Below are 24,993 nucleotides of genomic sequence, written 5' to 3' on the forward strand. Positions count from 1 at the left end.
CTTCACCACCTTTGCTGATCATTGAACAGACCCATAACTGATCAAATCCTTTACTATGTTTTCAATGATCCTGTTATTGTGTCAGCAATCCTCACTTTAGTAAATAATGTTGTATCTGTTATTGCCCCTTTCAATCTATCCTCCTGCCTGTTTATATCATACTCTGTGCGTATTTATACCCCATGTTTTTAGACTGTAAACTTAACTTGGTCCCCATTGTAACAAATGCTGGTATTCCATTCCCCGTTCGTTTGGTTCCTCTCGAACGGCTAGGTATCTAGCGCTGATTCCTACATTCCCAGGAATCAAAGTACAACATACAAGTAAATTCAGCGGGTCAGCAATCCCTTCCCCACACATCAGTCAAGACTAGATGAAGGGTACAACTCTGACAATCTTTATTGGTGTACACAGCTTTTATGCATAGCCCCATACAAGGGGTCTTCATCCCAAACAGGCAGGGGTCATATCCCAGGATCCTCCCTACCTAAACACACCAATGAACGGGGTCTGCTGCAGGCACCGAGTAGTTTTGTCTCACCCATCAATGCTATTTTATGTCCACCTAAACTGCTGCATGTATTAATGCAATCATTAAATCGTTACATGTGTTTATCGTCTTCCTATTTTACAGTCCTGTGATATATGTTGTCGCTATATGATAATAAAACACTATGTAACACTCTCTCGGACTGTACTGCCTGGTCATCTATGAACAGATTTGTAAAATCTCTGTGATGACAGGTGTCGATGAGACGTTTAGGAGTTGAGGATGCTGGATTCAGGTTGTTGCTGTGAATCGTTACAGTCACTATGATACACGTAGAGGAAATTTGCATTCCCCTCTGTCTACGGACAGTGTCTGCCGGGGTTGTAGGTTAGTCAGTCTGTGGGCTGCGCTGCGGAGAGACAGGCAGAGATGGGCCGTGCATTGCTGCTCACGTGCCTTATTTTAGTCCACTCAAATAAAGGAGAATATGTTGAAGAAGAAGACCTTTTCGTGAGTATCACACTCTGCTTCTTCCTAATCCCTGTGTTATCTAAGAGAACAGACGTCTGGGTTCTTCACTACACTGTGTCTGTGGATTACTAACGTGAGCTGCAAACGTTACTTTGGGAAATGGTACAAGTTCCACTATTTTAACTTAACATTTGCATTGCACTTGTTAAATGTCCCCAACTCCTGGTGTATTGAATAACTCAGATTGACTTGTTATCTAGAAGTAGTGCTGGTCATTACTATGCACCCACTGTGATGAGATACAGATTGTTTGTGTCATATTGCTTGCAATGTCGCTCTGCGGAATGATATAGTGAGGGCTGGAACGTATCGTACCTGCTGTAAAACAGGACAAAAGGTCAGACAGTCTACATGCTAAGCATTAAACATCAAAACCATGATTTTACCAGTAACTGGGATAGAAAGTGGCCCATGTAAATAACAAACCCAGAAATAATATATAGAATATAACATAGGGGACATTTATCAAGGTAAAACAAAGTACTGGATACGGAGTAACCACCATGGAAACCAACGCAATGTCTCTCAAAATGTAATTTAAAGAGTGGGAGGCACATATACAAACTGTTGTAATTCCTACACCGTTCACCTGATTTGGATGTAAATACCCTCAAATTAAAGCTGAAAGTCTGCAGTTAAAGCACATGTTTTTGATTTCATTTCAAATCCATTATGATGGTGTATAAAGCCTAAAAGATAAGAATTGTGTCAATGTCCCAATATTTATGGACCTGACTGTACATAGGCAGCTCAGGCACGGTTCAGCAGATTTGTTATAGAATACAGGGGCGGCAAAATTCTATCACACATTGGGACACCAGGGAATTGTACTCTATAAGAGCAGCTCCAGTGATTCAGTCCAAATAATAACCCAATAGAAAATGTTTTGATACATTTGGGCTGATTACTTCCACTCAGGAGTAGTGTGAGTGTAGGGATACTTTCTTCCTATACATTCAGATCCCCCACTCTATTCTAAGCTTTACTTACAGCTGGCCTGCGGCTGTAGTGCACTCAGAGGATTCCTATAATCGAAGGAATGTCCGATACCTTCCATATCACTTTCAATGCAAATATCCTCACGCACCTTTGTAGTTAAAGACATAATAATGTAAATATTGCTATTATGTAAAAAACAACACGAGGAAGATATATTGCCAATTAATATATCCTCACAAATGTGATAGCATTGCTGACCAGCTTTGACAGCACATAGCAAATCTTACACAAATTACAGAGAAGGTAATGGGTAACTGAGCTAAACACAGATAATACAAATAAAGTTATAACTCAAAGCGCTGCATTCAACAATCTAAAAACAAGCAAAACAATCTTCATGGGCGCATATTATATATAATTCTAATAGCCGTGAATGCTTACATTGAGAGGTTTCACTCTCCCCATATTTTTACAGATGTCCATTTTGTAGGCAATTATATTCGTGTTCCATTTTTTTCTCATTGTTTTTCAAAATAACTTCCTTTTGTGCTTTGGAATGTTCATTTTTTTTTTCTTGGCAGTAAGAGGGACGCTGTGTGATGTGCTGGTCTAGCGAGTATTCACACCCAGAGCATATATTGTCATTTTGTTTATAACAAGCCACATAAAGGTGGACAAAAAAAATTAAATGGAGCCGTTATTGTTGGGGACAAATACACAAACTAACCATAGGAACACTGCAAGCACTATAACAACTATAGCCCACTGTGGTAGTTATGGTGGCAGGAATGCCCTCGACATGAAAATGTCATATAATGAATTACAGGCCTGTTATTTTGACAATCATTCATTGTAATTCCCAATCTAACACACTGTGTATATGAATAGGATACCCCTACCTTGTACACGTGGCTGCTAGCAGGTTTAAACCTGTTTATAAACTTTATGGAGATTAGCCAGACTTGGACAAGCTGATGAGTCCTCGTTGTCGTGTTAGCCGGTGAATGTCGTGTTACTCAGTTTCAGCAGTGATAGCTCGTAACACAATTTTATAAGCTGTCTGACACTGTAATAGCTGAGTAGACAATAATTAAACGCATCCCATAATACACACAGAAGTGAAAGAAATGCCATTTGTGTAAAACTTTCACAATGATCTGGTTTTTAAAGAGGCACTGTCATGGCCACATCTGTTTTTTTTTTTTTTTGAACCACCCCCTCCTCCCAACTCCACTACATTTTATTGTCCCCCTAGTCACCCCCAACCACCTCTAGGTACCCTACTTCACCATTTTTTACCTTTATATTTCTTGCCCAGATCTAGGTCTTGGCGACACCATCTTAGTGTGGGCAGATGAAGGCCCTGCAGGACATGTCATCTGTCCCCACTAGATAGCGCTGGGAAATTCCGCGCATGCCCAGTTGCAGACATGGACATTCGCTATTGTCCAAAATTCTGACGGGAATTCGGCTATTCGTTCATTCGTCAAAAAGACGAATGAACGAATAGAAATTATTATTAATAATAATTGTAATCTGGTCTTTGTTTGTTTGCTAGTTGCAAGTAGGGGCTCCCTCCTTGTAATATGTAAAAATAGAAACAGCAGGGATCCGCTTCCTAAACATCCCCCGTGCTCTACTCACTCTATGGGGGTCAATATCCCCCCATATTAACACTAGGGAGGTTAAAACCTCCTTTCTGCCCCTACTTGCTATGCCGCGAGTAGAAAAATGTTTACTAAACAGCGAGCAGCCAGTGCCCCCTCCCCCCCAGCCTCCACTCATTGGTGGCGGGTGGAGGTGTAAGTGATGAGAAGGGGGGACACCTCTTGTTCCTGTGTTAGGATGAGGAGTGAATCCACATTTATTTGTGAATGATTAAATGTATTTTCTTTTTCAGTCAAGTGGAGAAGATGGGAGCTTGGAAGGAGAGATACAGGTACGAGAAAATTAGAAAGAAATTTGTTGTTTTATTCCTTACGGGGACTGTTTTATTCATTCCATTTGTTGTTTTTACATTTATTAAATTCAATCTGTGTAAATTGTGGGGACACCAAAGACAGAATGCTGGGTTGTATAGGGAGAGGTATTAGCATAGAAAGAGGGAAGTGATCATGCCATTGTACAGAACACTGGTGAGACCTCACTTGGAGTACTGTACACAGTACTGGAGACCATATCTTCAGAAGGATATTGATACCTTAGAGAGAGTTCAAAGAAGGGCTACTAAACTGGTTCATGGATTGCAGGATAAAACTTACCAGGAAAGGTTAAAGGATCTTAACATGTATAGCTTGGAGGAAAGACGAGACAGGGGGGATATGATAGAAACAAAGGGAATCAACACAGTAAAGGAGGAGACTATATTTAAAAGAAGAAAAACTACCACAACAAGAGGACATAGTCTTAAATTAGAGGGACAAAGGTTTAAAAATAATATCAGGAAGTATTACTTTACTGAGAGGGTAGTGGATGCATGGAATAGCCTTCCAGCTGAAGTGATAGAGGTTAACACAGTAAAGGAGTTTAAGCATGCGTGGGATAGGCATAAGGCTATCCTAACTATAAGATAGGGCCAGGGACTAATGAATGTATTTAGAAAATTGGGCAGACTAGATGGGCCGAATGGTTCTGATGTCACATTCTGTTTCTATAATTTCACATTTTTGTACCACAATAAAACAGACAATACCACCAAAAGAAATGTAAGGTAGTTGAATAAACAAGGTAGGGGTCAAAGATGGGTAGATTTTAGCTGAGGGTACACAGTGCAGATTCAAGGGGGGACCCTACCTTCGATTTCTTTTGGTGGTATTGTTAGGTTGACAAGATTTTAGAGGAGACGCTAGGGTCAAGTTCAGTCAGTGTGTTTTTAGTTATCAGTACATTCACAATTCATACCTTAGCTTATGATCAGGTGCACTTGAAGGCACAGTTGTAGGGTTACTGAAAAACAGTTAGGATTAATTTATCCATATTAGACTTCTAGCATTAAGCGGACATCACAATTAACAGTCACATAGATCGGGGCTTCACTGTAGGACTCTTATTGATCAACGCAAGTGACTTTTTCTTGTTAACCCTATTAATTCTAAGCTTGGATACTCTGTGTTTATACCGCAGATCATATGTTGTAACTATATGCACAACTTTTCTTAATTGATTTGCAATAGAGGTTTGAGATAGGAATTCACCACTATTTCAGTTTCACTTAACTAGAAATTTAGGAGCTCTCCCCTGTCTCCCTCTTTGTTCTAATTGTTGTAATTTAACAGATTCTCACCTTTCCCACTATTGTTACAATTATACCATATACTTTCAGATAGTTACTTTTTTCAGTCACTAGCTTTTTTGTATATATCTTTGTCCCCTGTATCTATCCCCCAATCCCCTGTATCCCTGAGTTTCAAGGTTCTTAACCCTTTTAATAACATCTATTAAACGTTAGATTTTAAGTGTTTAGTTTATTTAGGATCCCAGTTTACTAGGACAGATTATGTTCTCTCATTCTTTATATCTAAAATGATACTTCGCTACTTTGTATAACCTTATCAGTGATTCTGGTGTCATTTCTCTTTACGTGCGAGTTGGTAGAGGAGCATGGTACTCTGAGTTATTACCATGCTGTGTTGAGGACCAGGTAAAGGTCTGATCTGAAGAAGGTAGAGGGAGAAGAAGCTACAACGTGTACTAATGTGTACACACCCAGGCTTGAGCAGATCATAATGCCCATTATGCTCAGAGAGATTGTAATACATGTGGTTTAAGATCTGTTATGAAAATGTCGGCAAGGGAAGGCTATAACTCCCATGTCACTAAGCCAACCTCCTGGGATGGTAGCCCACAGCGGCGGTTTGTTATATAGACTCTGGGTTAAGGGACTCCTTCTCACACCATGCTGCATGCGGTACGAGTTTATCTTTCTACTACTTTCCCATGCAAATCCAGCCGCTGCGCGTAATGTATGGAAACAGCGGTGATTTGAATGGGTCAGCTTTCTACCATCAGCTTATATACAGCTTTCTGTTTAATCAAAACCCCAGCGTAAACAGTCACTCGTGTACCCAGCGCTCTGCTGCCAAAACAAACTGTGCAAGTTGCCATAACGCATATACTGACATAAATATCAGCTGCTGTAATTCCCACTAATCTCAGGCAGACCAGGACATGTTTGCTCTAAGGATAACTTTCTCAAGCCCTGTATTACAGAGCCCTAACCTCCCCCCTGTCACCAATGGACGATTAGGGAAAAGGGGCGACTAAAACTAAAAGAGGAAGGGAGGGATTGTGCCTGAGAACAATGCACCCTTAAAACTAAAGCCGTACGCCATCCGTGCCTTTAAAGGGGAACTAACCGTAGCCATGCTCGACTGAAAGCCAATTCCTATCACCCTCAGGCAGGACGGACGCATTCATCTGGTATGGGATGTTTTTCTTTTACTGCATTATATAAGAAACAAGAAAAATTAAAAAGGTGGCCGAAAAAAAAAAAATCTCCTGCGCCTATTTTAAATCTTTATAATTGCAGACATAATTATATTATTTATGGTAATAATGGGATTTACCCCGAATACCTTTTATAAACATTTCCCTAGCAAACCATCCAACTGAGGTTACTGTCCTGTATATTAATGTGATCAATGTCGCTATAACTCGTACTGTTTGCTCTCTTACAGACGGATTACAGTTCTGTTATGGCGAATGGGGGATATTCTGAATATCGAGCCAAGAGAGCGATCGCACGTAAGACAATGTTCTGCTGTTTTGCTGGAAGTAGTGATCCGGTCTGTCAGTATTGCTGGAAGTAGTGATACGGTCTGTCAGTATTGCTGGAAGTAGTGATACGGTCTGTCAGTATTGCTGGAAGCAGTGATACGGTCTGTCAGGTTTGCTGGAAGTAGTGATCCGGTCTGTCAGTATTGCTGGAAGTAGTGATACAGTCTGTCAGGTTTGCTGGAAGTAGTGATACGGTCTGTCAGGTTTGCTGGAAGTAGTGATCCGGTCTGTCAGGTTTGCTGGAAGTAGTGATACGGTCTGTCAGGTTTGCTGGAAGTAGTGATACGGTCTGTCAGGTTTGCTGGAAGTAGTGATACGGTCTGTCAGGTTTGCTGGAAGTAGTGATACGGTCTGTCAGGTTTGCTGGAAGTAGTGATCCGGTCTGTCAGTATTGCTGGAAGTAGTGATACGGTCTGTCAGGTTTGCTGGAAGTAGTGATACGGTCTGTCAGTATTGCTGGAAGTAGTGATACGGTCTGTCAGTAATGCTGGAAGTAGTGATACGGTCTGTCAGGTTTGCTGGAAGTAGTGATCCGGTCTGTCAGTATTGCTGGAAGTAGTGATACGGTCTGTCAGGTTTGCTGGAAGTAGTGATACGGTCTGTCAGGTTTGCTGGAAGTAGTGATACCGTCTGTCAGGTTTGCTGGAAGTAGTGATACCGTCTGTCAGGTTTGCTGGAAGTAGTGATACGGTCTGTCAGTAATGCTGGAAGTAGTGATACGGTCTGTCAGTATTGCTGGAAGTAGTGATACGGTCTGTCAGGTTTGCTGGAAGTAGTGATACGGTCTGTCAGGTTTGCTGGAAGTAGTGATACAGTCTGTCAGGTTTGCTGGAAGTAGTGATACCGTCTGTCAGGTTTGCTGGAAGTAGTGATCCGGTCTGTCAGGTTTGCTGGAAGTAGTGATACAGTCTGTCAGGTTTGCTGGAAGTAGTGATACGGTCTGTCAGGTTTGCTGGAAGTAGTGATACGGTCTGTCAGGTTTGCTGGAAGTAGTGATACGGTCTGTCAGTATTGCTGGAAGTAGTGATACGGTCTGTCAGGTTTGCTGGAAGTAGTGATACGGTCTGTCAGGTTTGCTGGAAGTAGTGATACGGTCTGTCAGTAATGCTGGAAGTAGTGATACGGTCTGTCAGGTTTGCTGGAAGTAGTGATCCGGTCTGTCAGTATTGCTGGAAGTAGTGATACGGTCTGTCAGGTTTGCTGGAAGTAGTGATACGGTCTGTCAGGTTTGCTGGAAGTAGTGATACCGTCTGTCAGGTTTGCTGGAAGTAGTGATATGGTCTGTCAGTAATGCTGGAAGTAGTGATCCGGTCTGTCAGGTTTGCTGGAAGTAGTGATACGGTCTGTCAGTATTGCTGGAAGTAGTGATACGGTCTGTCAGGTTTGCTGGAAGTAGTGATACGGTCTGTCAGGTTTGCTGGAAGTAGTGATACAGTCTGTCAGGTTTGCTGGAAGTAGTGATACCGTCTGTCAGGTTTGCTGGAAGTAGTGATCCGGTCTGTCAGGTTTGCTGGAAGTAGTGATACGGTCTGTCAGGTTTGCTGGAAGTAGTGATACGGTCTGTCAGGTTTGCTGGAAGTAGTGATACAGTCTGTCAGGTTTGCTGGAAGTAGTGATACGGTCTGTCAGTAATGCTGGAAGTAGTGATACTGTCTGTCAGGTTTGCTGGAAGTAGTGATACGGTCTGTCAGGTTTGCTGGAAGTAGTGATACGGTCTGTCAGTATTGCTGGAAGTAGTGATACGGTCTGTCAGGTTTGCTGGAAGTAGTGATACGGTCTGTCAGTATTGCTGGAAGTAGTGATACGGTCTGTCAGTAATGCTGGAAGTAGTGATACGGTCTCTCAGGTTTGCTGGAAGTAGTGATCCGGTCTGTCAGTATTGCTGGAAGTAGTGATACGGTCTGTCAGGTTTGCTGGAAGTAGTGATACGGTCTGTCAGGTTTGCTGGAAGTAGTGATACCGTCTGTCAGGTTTGCTGGAAGTAGTGATACGGTCTGTCAGTAATGCTGGAAGTAGTGATCCGGTCTGTCAGGTTTGCTGGAAGTAGTGATCCGGTCTGTCAGTATTGCTGGAAGTAGTGATACGGTCTGTCAGGTTTGCTGGAAGTAGTGATACGGTCTGTCAGGTTTGCTGGAAGTAGTGATACAGTCTGTCAGGTTTGCTGGAAGTAGTGATACCGTCTGTCAGGTTTGCTGGAAGTAGTGATCCGGTCTGTCAGGTTTGCTGGAAGTAGTGATACAGTCTGTCAGGTTTGCTGGAAGTAGTGATACGGTCTGTCAGGTTTGCTGGAAGTAGTGATACGGTCTGTCAGGTTTGCTGGAAGTAGTGATACAGTCTGTCAGGTTTGCTGGAAGTAGTGATACGGTCTGTCAGTAATGCTGGAAGTAGTGATACGGTCTGTCAGGTTTGCTGGAAGTAGTGATACGGTCTGTCAGGTTTGCTGGAAGTAGTGATACGGTCTGTCAGGTTTGCTGGAAGTAGTGATACAGTCTGTCAGGTTTGCTGGAAGTAGTGATACGGTCTGTCAGTAATGCTGGAAGTAGTGATACGGTCTGTCAGTAATGCTGGAAGTAGTGATACGGTCTGTCAGGTTTGCTGGAAGTAGTGATACGGTCTGTCAGGTTTGCTGGAAGTAGTGATACGGTCTGTCAGGTTTGCTGGAAGTAGTGATACGGTCTGTCAGTAATGCTGGAAGTAGTGATACGGTCTGTCAGGTTTGCTGGAAGTAGTGATACGGTCTGTCAGGTTTGCTGGAAGTAGTGATACGGTCTGTCAGGTTTGCTGGAAGTAGTGTTACAGTCTTGTTGTGTAAAGGGTTAAATTTAGGTTAAATTAGGGTTAAATTTAGGGTTAAAACTAGGGTTAGGAAGTATTTTATACTAATCTCAGTTCCTATTCTAATCATTCTAATTATAACTGCAACCTAAAGTCGTAGGAATCTCCGTAAGTAAATTTAGTCCCTAAACCTACCCGTAATGTTTACCATAACTTTATTCCTAAATTTCCTAACTCTGCGTGTGACCCCTTGTAGACCTCGCCTCTTCAGCCAGTGTGTTTGTGGAATCCTGAGAGACCACGTAACAGATCACTACGGGGAACCAACTTTAGTAAACATTGCAGAGGGACACTTTCTATGGGACGCCTGTGTGTGGAGGGGTGGGGTGCTTGGGACCCCTGTGTGTAGAGAGGTAGGGTGTTTGGGACCCTTGTGTGTGGAGAGGTGGGGTGCTTAACTCAAAAATATGTTCATGGCTCCAACCACACCTAAGGAGCTCTGTCACTGATATCAAGGTGCTCTGGGGGAGTGGTGTGCGCACTATGCCATGTGCTGTAATTAAATCCCCATATCTGCCCGTGAGTTGGGTGTTTTAAATCAGCAATTTAGGATAAATGTTGATTTCCTTTTGTGCATTTAGTTCAGGGTGTAACAGAGTTGGATACAAATGCTCTATCACGCAGTCAGGGGACAGGTGAGTGAAGGTGTGGAGTCGCACTCTCTTGGTTGTCATGGTAACATGTGTCTAAACAAGGTAATACGTGCACAGACAAATTTAGTGTAAATATGTGTAGAAAATAGGGACACAGCTGCACAATCTGCAGGCGGTTTTTAACTGTATTTTGGTTGTTACTCTAATAGAGGTCCTGAGGAAGCTATTGAACGAATGTAGCCCCATGTAGCAAAAGCGCATCTTAGTGGAAAGGGGCCTTGACAGGGATAGGAGGCGGGCATAGGAGGAAGCAGGTAGGGATTGGTGGTTTGAGGGTTAGGGGTTGGGCTATATAATTAGGCAGCCATTTTAGGAAATTCCCTTTTAACTTTCCTACCTGGCTGAGTTTGTCCCACCCTCCCTCCCTGGGTTATTGGAATGTTGGGTTGTCCCATTCTGTCACAGCGGCGGGATAGGGAGCTGAAGGATAGGAAATAGGCTCCCCGGTAGGATGGTTATGGAAATGGTTGAATGTGGTTCTTGGTAAGTTTGGTAGGTTTCAAGTCCTGTCGGTGGCTCAGAACCCGGTGGGGTGGGGGTATCCGGGTATACTCCTACCATGGTTAATTAAAATGTTGGCACTTTAAGTTGTGTACCTGTTGGAATACTGCTATATGTTATTTATATAGGGGTCATTGCCTTTTATATCTAACTGAAGGTTACGGATGTGATGGCGGGGTGTGGGGCAATGACCTTTTTGTTAATTTATTATTTCTATTTTATAAAAGCTGTGGACAATTTTGACCCATATACTCTAGTGTCCGTGTTTTATTGGGTTAGGTATATGGGTGTTTTTGTCCTGATTCCGCCTGCCCATATGGCGACTATGCACCTGTCATGAAACGGGTAGCACCTGGGCCTAGTATACTTTTATTTTATTTCCTTTTTAACTTTTTGTTCTTTACAATAAATGTTTTTAAACTTTCCTGGATTCCTGACTTCTCTCGGCTCCTGGATCAAGATGTCAGTTAGAGTGAGGAGGTCACTCTAGCCCCCTATTGTTATTGAAGGAGGCACCTTTAAGACGATTCTAAGGGGTGCAGTATGTGGGGATGGTGCAGTGTGTGTAGGGTGCAGTGAGGGGTGCAGAGTGTGTGAGAGATTCAGTATGTGTGAAGGATACAGTGTGTGTGAAGGGTGCAGTGAGTATGTGTGTGTGTGTGTAGTAAGGGGGTGCCACACTCTGTCCCTCCTGCTGGTCGTCCTCTCCCTCGCGGCTCCGGCGCTCAGTGAGTGAGTCAGAGCCCAGGGAGGGGATTCCCAGCCTGCGCCATCACTGAGCCCCAGGGAGGGGATTCCCAGCCTGCGCCATCACTGAGCCCCAGGGAGGGGATTCCCAGCCTGTGTTCTGAGTCCTCACTGAGCACCAGGGATGCTGTTATGGAGTGTGCCAGCAGGGGGCGCCGAGCGTGCATTCTGGCAGGTTTCTCCCCTGCGGCCACTCTGCCTGCACCTCCTGCACTGCCTGGGCTGGGATGGAGAGAGACAGCCCCTGAATTAAGGTAAGATAATAATATTGTAAATTCACTCTCACCCCCTCCCTCAGTCACCCTGTCACCCCCCTCAGTCACCCTGTCACCAGTCACTCTGTCATCCCCCCTTAGCCACTCAGTCACCCTGTCACCCCTCAGTCACCAGTCACCCCTCCCCAGTCACCCTGTCACCAGTCACCCCCTCCCTCAGTCACCCTGTCACCCCGTCACTCTGTCACCAGTCACCCCCCCAGTCACCAGTCACCCTCTCTCTCAGTCACCCCCCCTCAGTCACTCTGTCACCAGTCACCCCCTCCCTCAGTCACCCTGTCACCCCCTCCCTCAGTCACCCTGTCACCCCCTCCCTCAGTCACCCTGTCACCCCCTCCCTCAGTCACCCTGTCACCCCCTCCCTCAGTCACCCTGTCACCCCCTTCCTCAGTCACCAGTCAACCCCTCCCTCAGTCACCCTGTCACCCCCTCCCTCAGTCACCCTGTCACCAGTCACTCTGTCATCCCCCCTTAGCCACTCAGTCACCCTGTCACCCCCCTCAGTCACCCTGTCACCTGTCACCCCCAGTCACCCTGTCACCAGTCACACTGTCACCCCCCCCAGTCACCCTGTCACCCCCCCTCAGTCACCCTGTCACCAGTCACCTCCCCTGTCACCCCCCTCAGTCACCCTGTCACCCCCCTCAGTCACCCTGTCACCCCCCTCAGTCACTCTGTCACCAGTCACCCCCCCAGTCACTCTGTCATCCCCCCTCCCCAGTCACCCTGTCACCAGTCACCCCCTCCCTCAGTCACCCTGTCACCCCGTCACTCTGTCACCAGTCACCCCCCCAGTCACCAGTCACCCTCTCTCTCAGTCACCCCCCCTCAGTCACTCTGTCACCAGTCACCCCCTCCCTCAGTCACCCTGTCACCCCCTCCCTCAGTCACCCTGTCACCCCCTTCCTCAGTCACCAGTCAACCCCTCCCTCAGTCACCCTGTCACCCCCTTCCTCAGTCACCAGTCACCCCCTCCCTCAGTCACCCTGTCACCCAGTCACCCCCTCCCTCAGTCACTCTGTTACCCCCTCACTCTGCCACCAGTCACCCCCTCACTCTGCCACCAGTCACCCCCTCACTCTGCCACCAGTCACCCCCTCCCTCAGTCACCAGTCACCCCCCCAGTCAATATGTCCGTCACCCTATCCCTCAGTCACCCTGTCACCCCCTCCCTCAGTCACTCAGTCACCCTGTCACCCCCTCCCTCAGTCACTGTCACTAACCACCCCCTCACTCTGCGACCTGTCATCCCCTCACTCTGCCACCTGTCATCCCCTCACTCTGCCACCTGTCATCCCCTCACTCTGCCACCTGTATCTCCCTCCTTCCCTCACTCTGCCACCTGTCATTCCCTCTTTCCCTCACTCTGCTACCTGTCACTCCCTTCCACGCTCTGTCAGCCCCTCCCTCCTACGCTCTGCCACCTGTCCCCTCCTCACTCTGCCAACCCTATCCCACAGCACACTATGTGCCTTACAATGCCCTACACACACTACATCCCTATCCCACCCCCACACTATGTGTCTTACCCATACTACATCCCTATCACCCCTACACCAGGTCTGTCTCCTAAATTACTATCAATAAAGATTTGTATCAGGACAAGTAGATTGTCACAGCAGACAAGTAGATTGGGCAAACACTTTAGTCCCTGGACAATTAGTTTTTTTTTTTTTTTACATTTCAACACCCCTGCCCTTTCTTCCATATACACCCCCGCCATATACACCCCTGCCTTGTCATAATATCCTCCCTGCTATAAACCCACTACCTGGTCATAATTCCCACCCTGGCATATACCCCTTTAACATGTCATATAATACCCACACTGCCATAATCCCCTCCCTGCTATATACCTCCACCGTATCATAATACACACCCTGCCATACACCCTGGCCCTGCCTTGACATAATATCCTCTCTTCCATATAACACCCAATCCCATTGTTCCCACCCGTGACATAAAACACCATATACTCACCACCTCACCTGCAGTCACCTCCTTCAATCCACTGTGTGCAATGGCACACACTGTCATAGTATCCACCACACTGTCCCACCCTGCCATATACCTTTCTCCTGATAGTAATACTCACCCACTTACATATACATCCACGTTGTCACATTCCCCCAGACAGATAGGACAGATACATACTGGAAGGCAGTGAGATTAAACATTTTTATGGACCATATAGGAGTTTGTGTACGCCCTGCAGTAAGCCGGCAGCCGGGGTATGACGTCATCCTGGCATCGGCATCACTACTGGTCGTGCAAGTGAGCTGTGAAGGAAGAGCACAGAGATCCCAGCCCAGCAGCAACTGCTTGTCACTCCCAGAGTAAGGTAGGGAGGTTGGTTGGACCTCTTAATAACTAAATGCATGTGTATATCTGTGGTTGTGTATATGTTTAGTAGATAGCTCCCTAATTTGGTGTCCTTAAATATGTCAATCCCACATAAGGATAACAAATAAGTGAGTTATCTACTAAACAACCTAAAGATTAAAATTAAGAAAAAGGCTTTTTAAATGTTGATCTTTTAGCTGTTTAGTAGAGAATTCCCTAAATTGGTGCCCTTATGTGAGATTCCATATGTAAAGATACCAAATTAGGGTGCTGTTTAGCAGATAGCTCCCTTATTTGGTGTCCTTAAATATGGCAATCCCACATCTCAGCATCTTGCCAACACTACACACAAACACATCCCTGCATTCCAGTGCAAACACTACATACAAACACACCTCTGTATTAAAACATCACCATTATATATAACCACACCACTGCATCTCGCCAACACTACACACAAAAGCATGCCTGCATTAAAATGCCAACACTACATACAAACACACCCATTCATTCACTCACACTTACTCCATACAAAAGCATGCTTACATTGAAACATGCAAGCACTGCTCAATGCTACATACATTAAAACAATGTGGGTGTTTTGTACATTTTAAAGTGCAGGGGGGTGCCAAAACTAGGACCCGCCCCGGGTGCCATAAGCTCTAGGTACGCCCCTGGCTCCACATACCTCCTATAACCCACACTACCTGAGCAGCACACTCACTACAGCTCCACATACCTCCTATAACCCACACTACCTGAGCAGCACACTCACTACAGCTCCACATACCTCCTATAACCCACACTGTAGCAGACTCCATTCCCCTATGTTCGGTTGTTCGTAACCCACTTGTTTGTCTCCCTGGTGTGTGGTCCCGTTATGCCCCAGTGAACACCGACCTCCCCTGGCTGTTAACCACAAATTAACAACTTGACATCTTCACTTGAATGCTTTTCCTGGGTGATCATATCTCCCGAACACAGGCAGCGGTACTTGGGCCCTTGTGTTTTTGATCTTGAAACCCCATGCTAGGGGCAATGCATAAAAAGCAGTGTGTGGCAGAATAAAGTCAGTTGTACTCCCAGAACTGTGTGTCGTCCAGTTGCTGGGGTGGGTGGGGGCTATTTACTTGGCATTTTCTTGTCCCTGATTCTACTTTTGGTGATCCAGCGGAGGACTAAGGGCTGCGCTACACACACTACCTGAGCAGCCTGCTTACTGCAGCTCCCCACAGCTCCTATAACACACACTACCTGAGCAGCACGCTCACTGCAGCTCCCCACACCTCCTATAACACACACTACCTGAGCAGCACGCGTACTGCAGCTCCCCACACCTCCTATAACACACACTACCTGAGCAGCACGCTCACTGCAGCTCCCCACACCTCCTATAACACACACTACCTGAGCAGCACGCTCACTGCAGCTCCCCACACCTCCTATAACACACACTACCTGAGCAGCACGCTCACTGCAGCTCCCCACACCTCCTATAACACACACTACCTGAGCAGCACGCTCACTGCAGCTCCCCACACCTCCTATAACCCACACTACCTGAGCAGCACGCTCACTGCAGCTCCCCACACCTCCTATAACCCATATTACCTGAGCAGCACACTCACTGCAGCTCCCCACACCTCCTATAACACACACTACCTGAGCAGCACGCTCACTGCAGCTCCCCACACCTCCTATAACCCACACTACCTGAGCAGCACGCTCACTGCAGCTCCCCACACCTCCTATAACCCACACTACCTGAGCAGCACGCTCACTGCAGCTCCCCACACCTCCTATAACACACACTACCTGAGCAGCACACTCACTGCAGCTCCCCACACCTCCTATAACACACACTACCTGAGCAGCACGCTCACTGCAGCTCCCCACACCTCCTATAACACACACTATCTGAGCAGCACGCTCACTGCAGCTCCCCACACCTCCTATAACCCACACTACCTGAGCAGCACGCTCACTGCAGCTCCCCACACCTCCTATAACCCATATTACCTGAGCAGCACGCTCACTGCAGCTCCCCACACCTCCTATAACGTACACTACCTGAGCAATATACTCACTGCAGCTCCCCACACCTCCTATAACCCACACTACCTGAGCAGCACACTCAGGGCTGTCTATAATATGCATAGGACCCAAGGCAAAGCATTTTCTTGGGCCCCCTGGGCACTGCCCCTCCCACCCCCCAATTACATCCAACCCCCAATCACACTGACAGACATACTGACACATACACACACAGACAGACATATTAAAACATTCACAGATACATACTGACACACACATATATACTGGCAGACATATTGACACATTCAGACATACTGACACACACAGACACTGACAGATATACTTCAAAGAAAAAAATCTCTGGCACTCACTGTGATTGTATCCAGGCAGATTTATTAGCAACGTTTCGACCTATATACCTATATAGGTCTTTATCAGGCAGATTTATTAGCAACGTTTCGACCTATATAGATCTTTATCAATCATGCTTGATAAAGACCTATATAGGTCGAAACGTTGCTAATTAATCTGCCTGGATACAATCACAGTGAGTGCCTGAGATTTTTTACTTTGATGTATATTTCATGTGGTTTCTTTTGCTGACCCATGCTCAGAGCACCCTGGATTGGTTTCTTGTGTCTGAGTGCGACCCTATTATTTTTTATTTTCATTACTGATATACTGACACACACAGAGACACATACACTGACAGAAATACTGGAACACACAGAGACACATACACCGACAGACGAATTGACACATACACAGACATGCTGACATACACACAGTCATACTGACATACACACAGACAGACATACATACACACACAGACACACTGACAGATATACTGACACACACAGACACATAAACTGACATAAATACTGAAACACACAGACACTGACAGACGTATTGACACACACACACACACACAGACATACTGACCCACACAGACATACCGACATACACACAGATATACATACACACAGACCTACTGACACACACACAGACATACTGACATACACACAGACAAACATTTAGCCACCCTGCAGGTTCTTACCTTTTTCTGGAGGGTGGTTTCCCTGGGGTCCAGTGGCAGTCTGAGGCAGTTGTGAGTTCTCCTCTGGAACTCCCCTCCCCTCTGCTTTCCTCCTCCTTCGTGGCTCTTATCTCTGGTGGGAGGAAGTGACGCGCAGCATTCACTTCCTCCCAGCTGGCTGACGAACAGGAAGGGGCCAGGTCGTGCTGTGTAAGCGTCACAGCGCCCGACCTGGCCCTTGCTGACACATGCCCACCGGGTGGCCCTTAGTGCATGGGCCAACCGGGGAGCCTCCTTAGTGTGTGGGCCGGTGCGGCTCTGTGAAGCCGCACCACCTGGTCCATGGGGCCCAATCATAGGCGTGCGCAGCCTATTGCATTAGGGTGTGCACCCTAAAGCACAAACACACGCCACATGTATATGTATATATATATATATATATATATATATATACACACACACATATATACATACACTGCTGTGTGTGTGTGTGTGTGTGTGTGTGTGTGCTGTTAGTGTGCTGTGTGAGGGTGGTGTGTGTAAGGGTGCTGCTGTGTGTGTGTATGTGTGAGGGTGCTGGTAGTGTGCTATGTGGGTAAGGGTGTTTGTGTGTGTGTGTGTGTGTGTGAGGGTGTTTGTGTGTGTGTTAGGGTCCTGTTAGTGTGCTGTGTGAGGGTGCTGTGTGTGTGAGGGTGCTGTTTGTGTGATGTGTGTGTGATGGTGCTGTGTGTGTGAGGGTGCTGTTTGTGTGATGTGTGTGGGTGTCATGTATTTCTGAGGGTGCTGTTTGTGTGTGTGTGTTTGCGAGGGTGTTGTTAGTGTGCTGTGTGTGAGGGTGTTGTGTGTTTGTAAGGTGCTGTGTGTGTTTGTGAGGTTGCGGTTAGTGTACTGTGTGTGTGAGGGTGCTGTATGTGTACTGTATGTGTGTGGGTGCTGTTTGGGTGCTGTGTGTGTGAGGGTGCTGTGTGTGTGCTGTTTGTGTGAGAGTGCTGTATGTCTGTAGGTGCTTTTTGTGTGTGGGTGCTGTATGTGTGTGTGTGTGCGGTATGTTTGGACAGATTGTGGAGGTGGGGGCAGATTAGTAAATATCCCCCCTCCCTTCTTACCTTATGTAGGGAGGGGGGATCCTTGCTGCCATGTGCCATCCCTGGTGGTCCAGTGGAGAGTGAACTCTAGCCTGCGGGGCTAGAGTTAACTCTCGTGAGAACTGAGCGTTGCCATGGCAACGCTCAGATCTCGCCAGAGGAACCTGGCGGAGCTGCTGTCTAGAGCTCCCCGGGTCCTCTCCTGCCTCCCTTCATGCTGCTGTGGGCCGGTGAGGTAGATCTTTGATCTCCCCGCCGGCCCATGGAGGCTTAGAGCAGAGCCGACACTCAGCGCCGGTTCTGCGTGAGCTGACAGGGGAGAATAAAGTCCTGGGGAATAAAGTGTGGGAACCAAGATTCCCACCCCCCCCCAAAAAACTAATATACACCCCAGTGTGTGTATGTATGTGTGTGTGTGTGTGTGTGTGTGTATATATATACACACACTGACACGCATACTCAAACACACACACATACACTCACAGACACACACACACTCATACATTCATAGACACACATTCACAGACACACTCATACATTCACAGACACACATGTTCACATACACTGACACACATACACATTCACAGACACACATTCACAGATACACATACACACACACATTCACAGACACACACACACACACATTCACAGACACACACATATTCACACACACACACACATACACACACACATTCACAGACACACACACACACATTCACACACTCACACACATACACACACACATTCACATACACACACACAGACACACACACATACACAGTCAAAGACACACACACACACACAAACAGACACACACACACACACACACACAAACAGACACACACACACACAAACACAGTCACAGACACACACACACACACACAGTCACAGACACACACACACACATTCACACACACACAAATTATTATTTTTTTAATTAAAAAAATGTCCACCCAGCCTCCCTACCTGGAGAGCTGGCGTGGACTTGTCCCTGGGGTCCAGTGGGTCGGGCGGCTCTCTCAATATCAGCCACGGTGAGGGAGCTGTGAGCTCTCTGCTCCCTATCGCCGCGCGGGCTGTCTGCTGTAGCTGGGAGCCGGAATATGACGTCATATTCCGGCTCCCAGCATCAGCAAGCAGCGCGCGGCGAGAGGGAGCAGAAAGCTCACAGCAAACTCGCCGCGGCTGATATTGAGAGAGCCGTCCGGGGGGGGGTGGGGGTCCATAACCTCTTGCCCCCCCCCCTCCCATCCATGACAGGGGGACATGGGGGAGGAAGGGGGGCGCTGAGTGCCTGCAGGAACGGCGTTCCTGCACAAAAAAAGTGCAGGAACTCCGTTCCTGCAGGACTCAAGCCATAGGCGTGCCGCGGGGATTAGGGTGTGCCCAGGCACACCCGGCACACCCCGTGCGCACGCCTATGGGCCCAATGCAAATTGTGGGGCCCACGGGGCAGCTGCTTTGGGCCCCCAAGGAGCAACTGGGCCTGGGGCAGCTGCCCCGATTCCTCTGCGTTAAACACGGTCATGAGCACGCTCACTGCAGCTTTCCTCACCTCCTATAACCCACACTACCTGAGCAGCACGCTCACTGCAGCTCTCCACACCTCCTATAACCCCCACTACCTGAGCAGCACGCTCACTGCAGCTCCCTACACCTCCTATAACCCACACTACCTGAGCAGAACACTCACTGCAGCTCCCCACACCTCCTATAACACACACTACCTGAACAGCACACTCACTGCAGCTCCCCACACCTCCTATAACACACACTAACTGAGCAGCTCCCACACATCCCTCAATTTAAGATTGTGAGAATTATTTTTAGTGAAATATCAAATTATATTTTTGAAAAAATTTCAATATGATGATTGAAGTGGAAATCAATCAATAAATTGATTATTTTGTGTATCTGCCCCTGGCTGGCCAAATTAAAGAAACAGTGCGTGCACGCTCCCTGAAGTAATTCACACCAGACACAAGTTTCAGGTTAATGAAAAACTTGAGGAATGTTTATTAGAGGGGGTGGCATGCCCCTTATAAAGCAAAATTACATCATAAGCATTGTCAGAGATAACATTGATTTATACATCAATAATTGGTTAGGGGTTAAGTGGTTGATTCATTGCTCGTCCTACCGGGTGTGATGTCACTGGCATCTTGCGGGTCTCCCCCAGATTCCAGCGCCATCTTGTTAGTGAGGGTGTTATTCGATGACTAAGGGAAACTCCCTGGCCCTAGCGGCCATTTTAGGTAAATCATATGAAACGATAAATGCTGATCAAGAACTATATAAAGTAAATAGACATTTTACTAACTAAAATAAATCAGGATAATATTTCATGTCCACAACAGTCCCCCCTTAAAATGGCTATTTACTAAACAGACAACTACAACTGTCCCTAATATGTCCCTAACTGGCTGCAGCACATCTGTCTTTACAGGCCTCGAACGCTTCACTCCGTGGGTATCCCGCAGTGGCTAGCCCCCTACTTCTCCCACGAGAGACTTCTGCCCGTAGAGACAGACGCTATCCCTACACTATCCCTATAGGAAAGCAGTTGTCTGTTTGAACTGGTGAGACTGAAGAGGTGTGTGTGGTGTGTCACATTCTGTGTCATCAATGTCCTGGTGTAAAAATGTGGGAGTTACGTTATCAATGGTTTGTCCTACCGTCTTCTGTAGGTATCTCTGTATACAGGGTAGTATGCAGCATGTCAGGAAAAGAAAGATGACTGTTACCGTGAGGACTGCCATTCCAACCCGGAATAGGGTCTTCTGCCACCCATGCATCCATCCAAACCATCTATCCCATGTATTGGGGACCCCAGAATTATTTTGTAATTCGTCAGAGAGGCTGTCTAACTTTTCTATTGCCATAGTCACCTTCCCATTGGGCCCAGTATTGGCACCCCTATGGCATCAATATAAACATGTGGGTCAAAACTTCCACGGAGGGGAATTTCTCTCTTTTTTTTTTTAATTCTTCCGTTCAAGAGTGTTGCGTTGGTTGCCTGTGTTTTGGTGAGTCATCCTATTCCTCCAACGGGGATGTGTGGCGGTTGCGACGGGTAAGCACAGGTGTTGGCTAACAGCCAAGAGCAGGCCAGCTTTTCCCTCCAGCTCTGGGCCAACGACAAGGCCGGCATTGTATTCCCACGGACTCGGGAGCTGCTAGAGACCGGGTCCTTCCCTGGTGGGACAGGTCTGGGGGCCTTGAGGTGTTTACGCCGCTTGCGGCGGGCAGGCCTCCACCTGCGTGGGTGATGCGCTGGGGTCGTGCCCCCGGTGGCCTTTGGCCCGGATGGGCTAATGCGGTGAGTGATGGGCTGTTTCAGCTTAATAGTGCCCGAGGGTTGTCCAGGCCCCCTCCGGGTGTCGCCTCTCGGTGTGCTTTCGGTGCTCCTGATCTCCCGCTGCTGGATCTGTGTAGCAGTGTACCTCGCCTCAATCCCTGCCCAGAAGTTGTTCAACAGGTTGTTCAGGCGAGTGTTCAGAGGCTCGGTGGCGTAATATCGGTGCTCCGGTGCTCGGTGCTTTGTGCGTGGCTGGGATTTGTGTCAGTTCTCTGAGACCACGGAGGTATGTGAGTCGAAGGTATTTGGACCAGGATAACCCCCGCTGGTCCTGTGGGGGGTGGAGGAAGCCAGAAATCGCGGAGGTTGTTTGTTGTGATGGGCTGGGAGAGCACCCGTCTCTTCCCTGCCCTGCGTGTTGTAGGCCCCAAGCCTCGGGTCAGGCTTTCCAGCGGGCATATCAGGCATGCGAAGTATCCCCTTGTTCCCCTGCTTCTGTATGGGCTGGGTAGATTGGGTAGGTTGGGGTTCAATCCAAGGCGATGCGCCCCTATTTTCGTCGAGTATTAGGCCCAGACTCGGGAGCTCACAGATAGTGTGTCTGCTCAGCTCCACTGTCAGGCTCCGCCCCGGTAATTTCTCTTTTAACTCTGAAATACGTATTGGGGGAGTCAAGTGGGCCTTGGTGATCATCTGAGATAATATGAATGAGCATTATAGCCTTAGTCAGGGTACATTCCCCCCACCATAGGCCTGCTAGCTGGGATCTTAGTTGCATATCAACACATAGCCAGTAAATATCTGCAACTGATTTGGCATGATTTACCAATAACGTCATAGGTGGGTCATGATAGGTAGCACAATAACCAGATGTAAACTTGCCCATGAACTTACCAGTGTTTTTATGCACTGTGTAACAGGTGTAATTACCTGGATATACGGTGACTCCTTCAGGCGTCTGACATTTCCCTGGGTAAAGGGATACACCCTTTTCCATGATTCACAGGTTGATGAGTTAGTGGTTGTCTGTACATAAAGGCTTAGGAAGCACAATTCAACCTCAGGGGATAGGTTAAGGGGCACAGTACCCAAGTGGGGTCTAGCCCCGCCACATACATAACAATTAGTCTTGTTGTGCAAATTAGCATTATATCTCATCCATTCCAGTCACAGGTTAGTGTCTGAGAGCCCAGTTTCTACTGCCATGGTATCTTCAAAAGTGGGATTGGCTATCATGTCCCTTAAAGTCTTAATGTGAGGTTTCAGTGGATTAACAGTCATGTGAGTAGTACCTACCCAGTCGGGTGATGTGAGCATGTCTTGTAAATAAAAGGTTCCCAACTGATTGTGTGAACCACCTCCCTTCCAATACATACCCATTACATATTCCCCAGCATCCCCTGGGCTGGGATGCTCTATGTTCAAAGTGAGTTTCATAGGGGTCGACCCTGCGGGTTTACACAGTGTCATTCTATATAACAAGGGCTTCCCATTTCTTGTCAACCCTGTCCAGGGCACATTGGGGCTTATAGCCCCATGGTCTACCAGTGTTCCAGCCGGCTGCCTTCCAGGAGCTACAGTGATGCCCCCAGCGGCCCCCCGTTACACAGATATATGGGTACTTTTTGTTAGGTATGTCCTTGTATATGGCAGAATGTTGTGTTTGTGGAAAAGTACAGGAAACAATATCACAATAATCAAAAGTAAAAGTAGCCACGTGTTTTAAGAATTGTACCAAAACATGTAAACATGATTGTCTTTAGTGATAGCAACTTGTTGGGCCTTTATCAGGCCTAGCAGCAAAAATAAGCACAGGAAGCTCATGGTTCAGCAGAGGTAGCTTCCTCTGGATCAGGTACTTTCTTGCAATGTGAAGCGTGTATCCAGGAACTCTTTCCGGCCAGCTTTACTGAGGTAGCCGTTATTAGCAGTACTTGGTACGGGCCATTGAATCTTGGCTCAAGAGTGTGTTTTCTTAAGAATTTCTTGACCATAACCCAGTCACCAGGGAGTAATTTGTGAGTGCCTGTGTTTGACTCTGGATCTGGAATAGAAGAAAACACTTGGGCATGGATTTTGGTCAAGGCATTAGAGAGAGCAGTAACATAATCTACCATAGCATCTGCTGTACCAAACAAAATCTCGTAGGGAGACAGATTGAACTTCCCCCTCGGGGTATACCGTACACTGAACAGTGCTAGAGGAAGACTCCCGGGCCAGGGCATGTTAGTTTCTTGGGACATTTTGAGCATTCTGGCCTTCAGTGTGCCATTCTACCTTACCGCTACTCTGTGGGTGATATGGCGTGTGAAAGGCAAGGGTCACCCCCAGTGCTGTCCAGACTTCCCTTGTTAACAATGCATTGAAGGAAGTTCCTTGGTCACTTTCAATTACTTCCGGTACTCCATACCGGCAAACTATTTCTGTGAGAAGATGCTTTGCTGTAGTTTTTGCTGTAAGGTTAGCAACTGGAAAGGCTTCTGGCCAGCATGAGAACATATCCACTATGACTAGTGCATACTCATACCGCCCGCTCTTTGGCATTTGGATATGGTCGATCTGAATCCTTTGGAAGGCATACTGGGGCTTAGCCAGGTGGTTAGGAGCAGCCTTGATAACTTTTCCGGGATTACATTTTGCGCAAATTGTGCAGGATCTGTATTTGTCAATAAAATAATTCAGCAGATGCTTAGACAGATGGGCTGGTCCGTGGGCCCATTGGACAACTGCAGGTTACATATTTTTGGGTAGACAAAACTTGAGGTTGATGGTATAAAAATCATTTCGGAGGATCGCCCCTTTGTCCTTCCAACTCTGTCTTTCTTGAGGGGTTGCTGCAGCTTGTTGTTCTCTGAGAAGCTTGAGATCTGTAGGTAGGGTTTGCATAGTGTAAATAGGGGTCTCTTCGGAGGCCACTCTTCTGTCCACTTTCCATCCTTGTCGTGCTGCTTCTTTAGCAGCCTGGTCAGCTAGATGGTTGCCCTGAGCTTCTGTTGAGTTCAACCGGCCATGTGCTTTCACTTTCAATATAGCCACCTCTTCAGGCAATAACAGGGCATCTATTAGTTCTTCAATAGCTGCCCCATGTTTCACCGGGGTACTAGTAGCTGTAAGGAAACCCCTGGATTTCCAAATCAGGTCAAAGTCATGTGCTACGCCCAGGGCGTATCTTGAATCTGTGTATATATTGACACGTGTACCTTCTGACAGTTTACAGGCCACAGTAAGTGCTGTTAGCTCAGCCTCTTGAGCTGATTTTGATGGTGGGAGTGCAGCAGCCCGTAATATTTGGCTTTCTGTAGTGACTGCATACACAGTATGGTATTGTCCTTGTTCATCAGCAAATCGGGAGCCGTCCACAAACAGTGTACAGTCTGGACTTGGTAAGGCGGTTTCATGCACAGTTGGTAAGTGGGTGGTTTCCATCTTCATCTGTTCAAAGCAATCATG

General features: G+C 46.9%; 1 protein-coding gene across 1 annotated transcript in view; it reads left to right on the forward strand.

Moving 5' to 3' along the window:
- Window positions 1–919: 919 nt before the first annotated feature.
- The window catches only part of LOC134586066 (mucin-4-like), a 63,586-nt gene continuing 39,512 nt past the window's right edge, over window positions 920–24,993 (forward strand). The window contains exons 1-3 of the mRNA XM_063441576.1: window positions 920–1,000; window positions 3,861–3,899; window positions 6,637–6,703. Of these exons, the coding sequence (XP_063297646.1) occupies window positions 920–1,000; window positions 3,861–3,899; window positions 6,637–6,703 (187 nt within the window). The remainder of the gene's footprint in view (window positions 1,001–3,860; window positions 3,900–6,636; window positions 6,704–24,993) is intronic.

The sequence above is a fragment of the Pelobates fuscus genome, chromosome 2 (assembly GCF_036172605.1).
Source record: "Pelobates fuscus isolate aPelFus1 chromosome 2, aPelFus1.pri, whole genome shotgun sequence".
Lineage (NCBI taxonomy): Eukaryota > Metazoa > Chordata > Amphibia > Anura > Pelobatidae > Pelobates > Pelobates fuscus.